Below are 11,790 nucleotides of genomic sequence, written 5' to 3' on the forward strand. Positions count from 1 at the left end.
ACAGGGCTTCAAAAACCAATTCTAAGGAGGAAACATCCAATCATATCCTAGAGAATCTAGTAAATAAACATAATAAAGAAATCTAGTAAATAAACCTTTATAACTTTCCTAAAATAAGGATCTAAACATGGAAATTATGCATATAATAATCTTCTGGATGTCCCATCTCGCTTACAAATACAAGTTAGTTTTAGCAGAAAAATATATATATAATACTTACATCATTGGCGCCAATATCGGGATTTCTGTGAAAAGTTGATCCATTTTGATCCAGATCTTTCCTATCAAACAAATGTGAATCTAAATCAACATTCTGAGGTCCATCAGATCCAGCGTCAGTTAAGCGATTCCCATGGTCCACCAGATAAGAGTTTATACTTCCATGGTCCAAAGCTTTCTCAAAATCCACAATGCCAGCTTGGAGCTTTTCAATTTCCAATCTTAAGATACCCTTCACTGGTTTATGAACCTTACGCTTGGGATCCTAATAATGGGAGAAAATCAGTTCAATGAGAAACATAAAATATCAGAACAAATTATGTTCAGGTTTTAAACATTAATCGATGCAATAGCATGAAAATTGATGTGGCCCTCTCCAAAAAATAAGAAGAGACAAAGGAGGTAGAATAGGAAGGAGAAAAGAAAAAAGGGGAATGACAAATTAAAAGAAATAGTGAATGAAAGATTAACAATTTAAGCAAGTGCTACTTCAAAAAAAGGAGAGCGGATTAACCTGGATCGAGTCCTCTGTATAGCATTCTTTAACTTTGTTTAGATTTGACACTTCAACCACAACAGAGTTTCCATTTGAGTAGCCGAGCTTTCCATCTAATGTGATCTTTGCAAGCGGTTCAGCAGCACCCTCCTGAGAATTTGAACCTGACATGCTAGTAGTGAGTGGACTGCTGGGGGATGCAGATCCACCAGAAGCAATGGTAACACCACTATCAAAAAGTGGGATGATTGCCAAGGCAAAGGACTCCCTATAAGGCATGATACGAGACCAGACTTGCAGTTTTTGCTTCTCCCTTTCTGTCAGATGAACCTGTTCAGGTAAAAACTTATGTAATAGAGAAACAAAAGCCCACTGTAGCAGTTGAGTGTACAGGTGAATAACTAACACAGAGACGAATAGGTACATAGTGTGTGTGTGTGTGTGTGTGTGTGTGTGTGTTAAAGGTATTATTGCTTAAACAACGTTTTATGAAAAGTAATCATACAGATTCCTTGTTTAACTGAGTAAAAACTCGGAAATCAGATTGATATTTTCCACTATCCCGTCTTTCAGGTCAAACAAACGGAAACTGAAGTCAACTTTCAAGTTCAAAAAAAAAAAATTGATGGATCTAAGCCCCCGTTTGGCCCCCATTTTTTCAAATTAAAATGGGGGGAATAGTATTTTTTTGGAGAAGAGTGGTTGAAAAGGAAAAAAAAGTTTTTGGTTAACATGTAATATCATTTTATGGAAGATTGAGTGATTGAAAATATGAGAGAGAAAAATGAAATTTAATTTAATGAGGGCCAAACGGGAGCTAATTTTCTTGTGAAACATTATTTCAATCAGCTTATGCATCTGAGGAACTAAAATCGTCAGTTTAAATTAATAAATGTTCTCTGCTTACTGGTTCTTTACGTGAGTAAACAGAGGTAGTCACGCCGCCTTCTTCAGTAGCTGACTTTTCTAACTGGATAAGCAGACAGACTGATGCTGATGGAGCATCTAGATGGAAAATACAACGTGCTTCAGAAGAACTGCTAGTCTGTTGATGTTAACATAAGAAAGAGTAAATTTCTTACAGCATTGACATCATGAACCAGAACCCAATAAATTGCAAAGATGATCGTTTTTTTTCTTTTTTTTTTTTTGTTTTTCCTTTCTAGGGAGATGGTGGTGATGGTGTGGGGTGTTGAGGAGGGCAGTTGACAAAGAAAGCAAAATTCATTTCCAATAATTTCCAAACAACAAAAATGAGTGAAAACAGGAAAGTAATACTAGCTTACATCATGTATTTCAGCTGGTGACATGCAGAAAATGAAATCTTCAGAAAGTTTTTCCCTTCTCTCCCTATTATATAAGCAAATTGTGCCATAAAATGGCTCTACAAAAAAAAATATAAATAAATAAATAAAAATTCTGTATCTCAGCTATAGAACGGTGTGTAGCTCAAAAACTAAATCAAAAGGAACAGTGGAAGAAACAAGCCAGCAGTGACTAGAAATGTACAGACTCACCAACAAGCCCAGCCTGAAATGTCAAGGATAACACTTTCACTGCAATCTTTAGCCCACTGCAACAAAAGACATATTGTGAGAGAGCATATCGAGAATACCAAAAAAACGAGAGAGAACAAAGACAGATGTAAGTAGAGATCACACACATGCAGAGAGAGAGAGAGAGAGACCTGGTATACTGAGATGTGTTATTTGCGGGAATTCTTTGCCCAAAGATCATTAATCTCTCATTTTCCCAGTCAAAAACAGGTTCGTAAGCTGGCAAAGGAGATTCCCCAAAATGCTGCAAGTAACTTACAATAATGTAAAAATATTTAAGCAGTATCACACAAGCCAGAAACATGAACTACGAAAAATATTTCTCAGAGAAGACCTTAGAATTCCCCAAAATAGTGCAAGTAACTTAAAATAATGTAATAATATTTAAGCTGTATCACACATGCTAGATGCATGAACTACGAAAGTATTGCTTGGGGAAGACCTTGCAAATTTTTGCATTTGATGACTCGTAGACGTTTTCTTCTGAAAAGTGATGCCTAGATGTACTAGGCATTTCTTCATCAGCGGAATCTTCTATCTTAGTTCTTCTAGCATTAGCAAGATGCATTTCTGAAAATCATTCAGAAAAACATTATTAGTTATTGCACATATACCTAGTATTGTGAAAATACAAATATTCAGCTCCCTTCTATGTGATGATTTTTCAATCATTCACAAGGTTGCAACTCACGACCATGCAATAGAATTAGATGGGGTGGTGTAGGGTGATAACCACACAACACTAACAAAGCATGCATAAAGCGTTTTGTATTTTAACAGATACTAAGGATTCAAATCTATTTTGTAAGAATAATGTAAAAAATTATGATCATGCTTGCTAGAAAAATGATGATATAACATAACATCTCCTGCACTATTGAATCCGTAAAATGTTCTCCTAATGGGAGTGTAGAATTATTGTCTACTAACCTGTTTCAATATCGGTATCAGGTCCCTCGAATATCCGATTGTGAAATGAGATGGGGGCAATGCTTTCATAGTGCCCGTACTTGTAATCATCTTTAACCCATTCAGAACCATAGCTTTGAACAAGTTCATTCAAATGTGGCCACTGCTCCAAGTTTTCATCAAGCTGGAATAAAATGCCAAATCAATAGCGCTACAGTTTTGCTGATCAAATACTTGAGGAATCAGCCTATTTCGCATATAATTCAGGACACTGAATACCAGTGCAACTGACAAGGCTATGCAGCATTTGCAGGTAGATAACTTCAGCACGGAACCAGTACCATAATAAAGCCACTAAACCTAAAGTTCTAATACAAGTTGGGAAGCAGATATTATCTTATGACAATTGATAGTGCCAGAAAGATGAAATTTCAAATCTCAAATGATTAATTTTAGACAAATAATTTTTTTCTTTTTTGGAAGTAAAGTACATCCAAATGTGCATGAACATTAGATATCTAACAGTGTATATGTCAGACTCACCGGTGGGTCCAACTTAATACTAGTAGAAAATGATTGGCGAGGAATTCTCCGAAAACGAAGCCCGTTGGCATTATCCATAGCCTGAAACCAATGTTAGGGAAAAAATTGTTAGTACAATCAGTTACTGATTTCTTTATCTAGCTCACTTTGGAAGTTGATATTTTGGGGGGGAAATTGCATCGCTCCTATTGCTCGAGTAGAAAGTTACTGCATAGCCTTTTATTATAATTGCAAAATCAGTCGCCAACAATCTAGACCATCCAAATACACTTTAATTCATAACCTTCATGCTAACCATCCAAATACACTTTAATTCATAACCTTCATGCTAACATGCCTCACTTCAAATTTCTAGACACCGGTCCAAGTCGAGAAACGTAATTTAGGCCCTGTTTGGAGGGCATTTTTTGGGCCAAAAAAATTCATTTCCCTACCGTTACTACCTGCTGACAGCCGCAACTATTGACCATTACACTCTCATGTGGGGCCCAGGTGACCAACAAACGGTCCAAAAATTCATTTTCTTCTTCCAAAAAATGCCCTCCAAACAGATGCTTAATCTTCATAAAGCTGGATATGTAAGAACTACCTGACAATTTAACTGAAATTTTGATGATTTCTGGTGCCGGAGACTCATTTTACAACTCCAATTACCAATAGTACATTTATTTCTATTTATTTATGTAATGGTAGCATTTATAGTAGCCAAATAACTGTTTTCCCGCTATATCAACACGTGTTTAACATATTATAGTTATTATTATGAAGGCCTTGGAAAAATATAGAAAGAAAAGATTCAAGTACATTGAGATAGCAAATCAAAACCGACAGCAACAAACAAAATCATAATAATTATAAATGTTTAAACAGCAGTACAACCCAGTAAACATGAGGAATTCCACCAAAAACAAAAAAGCAGTGTATTCATAGGAAATGCATAAGCTTCAATCCAAAAGCCCTGTTTGATTTGGCTAAAGAAGTCGATAAAGATCTAAATCAAAGTCAACTGCTAATTGTAACCACACATTTCTTGGCCACAACTTTAATCAAATTTTTAACTACGAATTTCATCAATTTTTACCAAAATCTACTAAAAATCTGATTCTCAGCAAAACCAAACATGGGCTAAAAATCAGAAAATGGGACCTTTTCTTTTTTCAAAATATTAACTCAAGTCTACTAAATCCAAAACCCTCAAAGGTCCTGAGGCTGAATATTAGAATGAACTAAGAACGGAACACAAATGTAGCTACGAATTAAGTTCAGAAACGCCGAGGATTGAAAAAAATTCCTAATACATAGTACCACAATGCACAAAGTCAAAATAAGAAATCGGACAATAAAACAATGACCCAGCAAAACAGTCTGAAAAGTACAATCAGTTACTGATTTCTTTATCTAGCTCACTTTGGAAGTTGATATTTTGGGGGGGAAATTGCATCGCTCCTATTGCTCAAGTAGAAAGTTACTGCATAGCCTTTTATTATAATTGCAAAATCAGTCGCCAACAATCTAGACCATCCAAATACACTTTAATTCATAACCTTCATGCTAACCACCCAAATACACTTTAATTCATAACCTTCATGCTAACATGCCTCACTTCAAATTTCTAGACACAGGTCCAAGTCGAGAAATGTAATTTAATCTTCATAAAGCTGGATATGTAAGAACTACCTGACAATTTAACTGAAATTTTGATGATTTCTGGTGTCGGAGACTCATTATACAACTCCAATTACCAATAGTACATTTATTTCTATTTATTTATGTAATGGTAACATTTATAGTAGCCATATAACTGTTTTCCCGCTATATCAACACGTGTTTAACATATTGTAGTTATTATTATGAAGGCTTTGGAAAAATATAGAAAGAAAAGATTCGCGTACATTGAGATAACAAATCAAAACCGACAGAAACAAACAAAATCATAATAATTATAAATGTTTAAACAGCAGTACAACCCAGTAAACATGAGTAATTCCACCAAAAACAAAAAAGCAGTGTATTCATAGGAAACGCATAAGCTTCAATCCAAAAGCCCTGTTTGATTTAGCTAAAGAAGTCCATAAAGATCTAAATCAAAGTCAACAGCTAATTGTAACCACACATTTCTTGGCCACAACTTTAATCAAATTTTTAACCACGAATTTCATCAACTTCTACCAAAATCTACTAAAAATCTGATTCTCAGCAAAACCAAACATGGGCTAAAAATCAGAAAATGGGACCTTTTTTTTTTTCAAAATATTAACTCAAGTCTACTAAATCCAAAACCCTCAAAGGTCCTGAGGCTGAAGATTAGAATGAACTAAGAAGGGAACACAAATGTAGATACGAATTAAGTTCAGAAACGCCGAGGATTGAAAAAATTCCTAATACATAGTACCACAAGGCACAAAGTCAAAATAAGAAATCGGACAATAAAACAATGACCCAGCAAAACAGTCTGAACTAGCAACATCCCGATGCTTCCCGGCCCTCACAGACGCCGGCATTGCTTCACCAATTGCAAGGGATCAATGAGAAAAAGCTATTACCTTAGCAATGGGCAACACCAAGAGAGGGTTGCCGTCCGATTTCACGTTGGAGGAAATGGGTCTGGGTGCTGGGCCCTTCGATTTGTAGTGAGGCGCGAGCCGTCCTGGTCTATGGAACCGCCGGTGTCTACTGTATAGCGTAATTCCCACGTTACAATCAAAAAATCGTAGGTGTGAAGTTATAATCTGAACCCAGTCCTTTAAAAAAAATGAACCCAGAGAAATGACAGTACCAGTGCTAGTGCGTAGTGCTCCAGCAACGAAAAGATTGTTTATGTACGGACGGTTAGATGGTGAAAAGGATAATTGACACAAAATTCTTTTAACCTTTATGTGTATTGTGAAATGTCTCCTTTTTTTTCTTTTTCTTTTTTTTTTTTTTTTTTTTTTTTTGGTGTACAATTTCCTTAGATGGTTCAAACCTTACAAAATACTCTTTACTATCCAATTTCATTAGTTTAACTGTAGTATGAAGCATGGGGGAGGATCGTCAATCCAATATACGAATTCGTTGAAATAATGTGGTCAGGGGAATTGGTAGCAATGCTAGGCGGCGTTGTCGAAGGCGCTCCATTAATGCAAGTTCTTAATACACTCTTCATCCTTTTGTTACTAAGACATCCAAGCAATCTTGTCAAACTATGCAAAGTGACAAAAAAAAATCTATCAATTTAGACGCTCTAGTCTTTCTCGTCAACTTTGACTAGATTAACCGTGGACATTTTCCACTATGATCATTTTATACAACTGAATATTCATATCTAACAAAAAATTTTGGAGTGGAAGTTTTATTTTTATTTAAATTAGTTGATTGGCTAGAAAAAAAAAATAGTGGGATGTATACCCGAAAGTACTAGGACCATACTTCTAACCTTTGATATAATTTGAGTATGTGGTTAAGTGCATGATATTTGAGTAAAAGTTGGAATATACGTCCAAGAATTTTTCTTATTTATTTTATACCAATTCAACGTTTATTGCATTTTATAATATTGAGGATTCGATGTAATTGTGATACCGTGGATAAGTGCTTGCTTAGAGAAGCCTAGATAAAAGGGACTCGTATTTCAATCGAGAATTGATTTGTCCATGAAATAATAGAGAACGTCACTTTGTTCTAATAACTTCATATTGCTAGATACTCTACCATTTTTTATATGCAATTTTTCTTGTTCGTTACGAAAGAATCTCAGAGATATTTACACTAGTACACTTGAAAATGTATTGGACATAACCAATATGTGTAGTTTGATATTTATATCAAGACCGTGTGAAGAAATTAAGAGCCTGTTTGGGGCTCATTATTGGTCCAAAAAAATGAAAAATCTTACCGTTGGAGCACACAAATTCAAGGCATTGTGAGAGAGAAGTCAACAGGTGGGGCCCTTCAAGGGTAAAAATTCTTCTAATAATGCAGAAATAATGTACATCAAACAGCCTCTAAACTCGTACCGTGATAAAGGCTTACTCGAAAGATTTTGGCATGCCTATGAATGCGATCAATAGATATGATCAAATATTTTGATACACAAGACAAGCAAAGTAGCAATCAAATATTCGTATTCGGGAGATGCTATCCAACCCGATAGATAAATGAGTTCACTTAAGTGTTTTTATTGATAAATTGTGAAATGAGCACGGTATTTAATGACAACTAAATTAATTTTGTGATTTGATCACAAGTAAACTGTTAAAGAAAGTAAGAGCTTAAGTAAGAAAATAATCAGAAGAACAAAATGGTCATTTAAGTCCAATCTAGTTAGTCAATGATCTACAGGGTAAGACGTATATTTGGCAAGTCAATAGGATGTAATTATAGGAAACTAAAATAAGATTGCCACTGTGATTTCACAAAAATTGATAGTGCTTTTTCATCTTTGGTGGAGTCAATGAATAATAATAATAATAATAATAATAATAATAATAATAATAATAATAATAATAATAAGCCCTTAATCACGTAAACTCAAAACTTTGCCTTATTTTTTTAACTACAAATTCTCCGTTAATATACTATTCTAAAATGCGTTCTTAGAAAATTACGGGGCTCAAACATGCTCTAAGTATACTATATGGTATTGGATTGATCTAAACGTAATTTAATTAGAGAGGATTAAATTATCTAGTTTTGATCGAGTTCCTTTGATAGCTTCATGAAAGTCTTGGTCTTGATTGAACCAGTGATGGAAGTTCAAAAACTGCATGTGCAAAAATGCCAAAATAATTTCAAAGGCAGAACAATCTTGCTGTACATACATTCTAATTGATATTTTGCTTTACATTGTACCATGCGACACATAATTTTACCATTGATATCTCCAATACTTAAAAAAATAAATGACCTCGATTTTGCTACCTATTCAAATGTCATCCCAAGTTGAACATAAATAATGTACAAGTAGCATAATTATAGGTATAATCAGGGGTGGAGAACAAATATAAGACCTAATTGGCGGAGACCAAAATTAAGGAATTTCTTTTTCGACATCGAGCTATTTTAACTTTAATTCAGATCAATTTTTGTTCTTGACAGTACTATTAATTAAATTAATGTACAGAGTTCGTAATTATTTAAATTTAAAATTCATAATCTCTAAAATATGGAGTGCAAATGAACCCGATTTAACTTATGATCGTAGTCTCCTGTGTTGGTTTGATTTGTAAAGATTGTGTATGTCTCGTGTTGATAATACAACAGACTCTCTAAAAAAGAAATTCGTTCATATATTAAAAGCTTAGAGGTTTAGTGTTTGATCATCCTAAAGATGCTAGTACATAAATTTCAAGCACTGGACAAAAATTATAAATTCAAGTTGATATCAGTAATTGACCTTCTGAAGAGGATCGCATTCTTGAGGTCGACGGCAAACTAAATAGTTATCGTTAGTTATTTTTTCACTACCTAATTAACTTGAACATGTGGAGAAGTCCCAAATTAGCGGGCACTTTCTTTGACCATGCTCTGAAGGGATGCATGGAGGACTCCATATAGTTTCACATCGACTTTTATGGCCTTCAAATCTCTTGTATGGTTATCTTTCTCTTCATGGGTAAATCCATAAATGGCCACTCAACTTTATACTTAATGTCACCATGATCACCCAACTTAATTTTGATTCACTAAAGCCACCCAACTTCATATAACATTTCATCATGGCTACCAGTTTAATATAACGTTTTATCATGGCCATCCAACTTCTTTTCATCCTCTTTCACTAATCTTAAAAGGGGTAAACAAATAGCTTCGTATTATATATATATAAGTTTTTACCCCTTTTAAAATTAGTGAAAAATGTGAAAAAAAGTTCAGTGTCCATGGTGAAATGTTATATAAAATTGGGCGGTCATAATGAAATAAAATCAAATTGGGTGATCATGATAAAACAAAATCAAATTGAGCAGTCATGATAACACTAAGTATAAACTTAGGTGACCATTGAAGGATTTAACCCTTCCGTTTACCCTTCTTACCCCTTATTCCTCTACCTTTCCCTCTATTCTCCCTAGGGGTGTCAATGGGTCGAACCGGCTCGCGAGCCGAAATTCTTGGTTTGAGCTCGAGCTCGGCCCAGGTAAAATGTCCGAGCTTTCTTCCGGGCCCAAGTCGGCTCGAGCAAAGCTCAGCCAAAAAAATTAGACTCAACTTAAGTTTTCGACTTGGACCTTTTTGAACCGAACAGAGCATGCTCATTTTTTTTTTCAATAATATATAGGCAACAAGCTGTTGCCTTAAAAAAGACAGCAGATAGCAGCCTTTAATTTTTATTTATTATTGTTTATTTTTTTTATAAAGGCCCGTGAGCCACAAGGGCTAGCTTGGGCTTGGCCCGGGAACCCTAAATTGGGGCTCGCTCGAGTCAATAAACCCGATTGCCATCACTAATTGTCCCCTTGAAACTATGATAAAACCAAACATTGTTAAACTAGACCAGATGCCATTAATTCAATCATCACATAAGCATAAGTTGCATTTTCCATGTTTTTATCCATTTGGAAACATGTTTTTCACTGATTAAATATTTCTTATACTTATTCTTCTATTAGTCATCGTGTGATGGTAATGACGCTTGATCTATTTAACTTATGTCGCGTCAAATTATACGTTACTCTTATTAACAGAGGTAATAGTGGTAAAATCATTATAATATTAATAACTAAAGGGAAAATTTCATAAGTAATAGACTAATTATGGCACATTTCAAAAATAATAAAACAAGTTTCAAATTTCAAAAATCAGATTTTTATTAAAAATTATTTATAATTTAATTATTTATTTAATTATTCTAGTAATTAAATATATTTAAGTCACAGATTTATATAATTTGATCACGAATTAACGATTTAATTCATCACTTATTATTTTTTGGTCACAAATTAGAAATTTTATGTCACAAATTATTTTACGATCACAGTTTAAAAATTTTATGGGTCACAGTTTGTTCATCAGTCACAAATCGAAAAATTTATTAGTCACGATTTATTTATTGGTCATAAATTACAAATATTACAAGTCACACTTATTATACAGTCACAAATTATCGAATTATCGGTATAGATTAACAATTTTTTAGGTCACACATTATTTTTCGGTCACAATTTATCTTTTTTATTGGTCACAGATTAACTAATTTAATACACAGTCAACCAAATAATTTGTGACCACCACCAACACTTACGTTTCACAGTTACAATTTTTAGGTCATGTATCCAATTGTGAGTCACAGTCACAATTTTCATGTCACGCATCCAATTGTGAGTCACAAATCAACCAAACCGCCACAAGCACCACAACCACCGCCACGACCAACTGTGACTCCCAAATTGTGAGTTACAATTTTCAGGTCACAGGTCCAATTATTCGTCACAAAATCAACCAAACTGTCATAACCACCACAGTCACCTTTGCACCACTTCCTTATTCATCACCACTAGCAGCACGAGATCCACAAGCACCATTCTACCTACTACCACAACCTTTGTACCACCGATACAAAGACTACCACCACCAACAACACGAGATCCACCAACACCATCACTAATAAAACCACATCACCTGTAACCACCACATCAACGCAAAATCACCACCACTGTAATCACAGCACCATCGATCAAAAAATCACCAGCACTGTAATCACACCACCACTGATCAAAAAATCACCATCGATCCACACCACCACTATAATCACCACTGCCGATCCACCACACACCAAACTCAAAACCATCTATCATAAAACCACCACAAACTTATCAGAAAAAGAAATGACACAAACCACACAATCAATCTCTATCGTCGCACACAGTGACGCTCTGAGCTACAAACGCCGATGACGCTGTCGTGTGCCTTGAACAGCGGCAACGCCGCCTCTTACGAATAGAGGCGAGGTACGAACAATCACAGTCCTTCTTTCCCTTCGGTGACTACAGATCGACTATGTTGATGGCCAGAGGAGTTGGGAGACTAGCATCGGCGGTGCTCCGATGACGGCACAGTTGCGACAATGAGAGAGAGAGAGAGAGAGAGAGA

At 35.0% G+C, this 11,790-nt stretch overlaps 1 protein-coding gene across 2 annotated transcripts in view; it reads right to left on the reverse strand.

Annotated features, from left to right (window-relative positions):
* Positions 1-6,567, reverse strand: part of LOC111401759 (guanine nucleotide exchange factor SPIKE 1) — a 31,071-nt gene extending 24,504 nt beyond the window's left edge. The window contains exons 1-11 of one of the 2 annotated variants that reach the window (XM_023029643.1): positions 6,500-6,567; positions 6,267-6,396; positions 3,724-3,804; positions 3,202-3,364; positions 2,714-2,841; positions 2,403-2,515; positions 2,233-2,288; positions 2,002-2,099; positions 1,623-1,760; positions 734-1,045; positions 221-484 (exon numbers count right to left, since the gene is read on the reverse strand). In XM_023029643.1, coding sequence (XP_022885411.1) covers positions 221-484; positions 734-1,045; positions 1,623-1,760; positions 2,002-2,099; positions 2,233-2,288; positions 2,403-2,515; positions 2,714-2,841; positions 3,202-3,364; positions 3,724-3,801 — 1,350 coding nt within the window. In that variant the 5' untranslated portion in view covers positions 3,802-3,804; positions 6,267-6,396; positions 6,500-6,567. Of the gene's footprint in view, positions 1-220; positions 485-733; positions 1,046-1,622; positions 1,761-2,001; positions 2,100-2,232; positions 2,289-2,402; positions 2,516-2,713; positions 2,842-3,201; positions 3,365-3,723; positions 3,805-6,266 lie in introns of both variants that reach the window. The other variant, XM_023029642.1, reaches the window with a different exon arrangement.
* Between the last annotated feature and the right edge of the window lie 5,223 nt (positions 6,568-11,790).

The sequence above is a fragment of the Olea europaea genome, chromosome 10 (genome assembly GCF_002742605.1).
Source record: "Olea europaea var. sylvestris chromosome 10, O_europaea_v1, whole genome shotgun sequence".
Lineage (NCBI taxonomy): Eukaryota > Viridiplantae > Streptophyta > Magnoliopsida > Lamiales > Oleaceae > Olea > Olea europaea.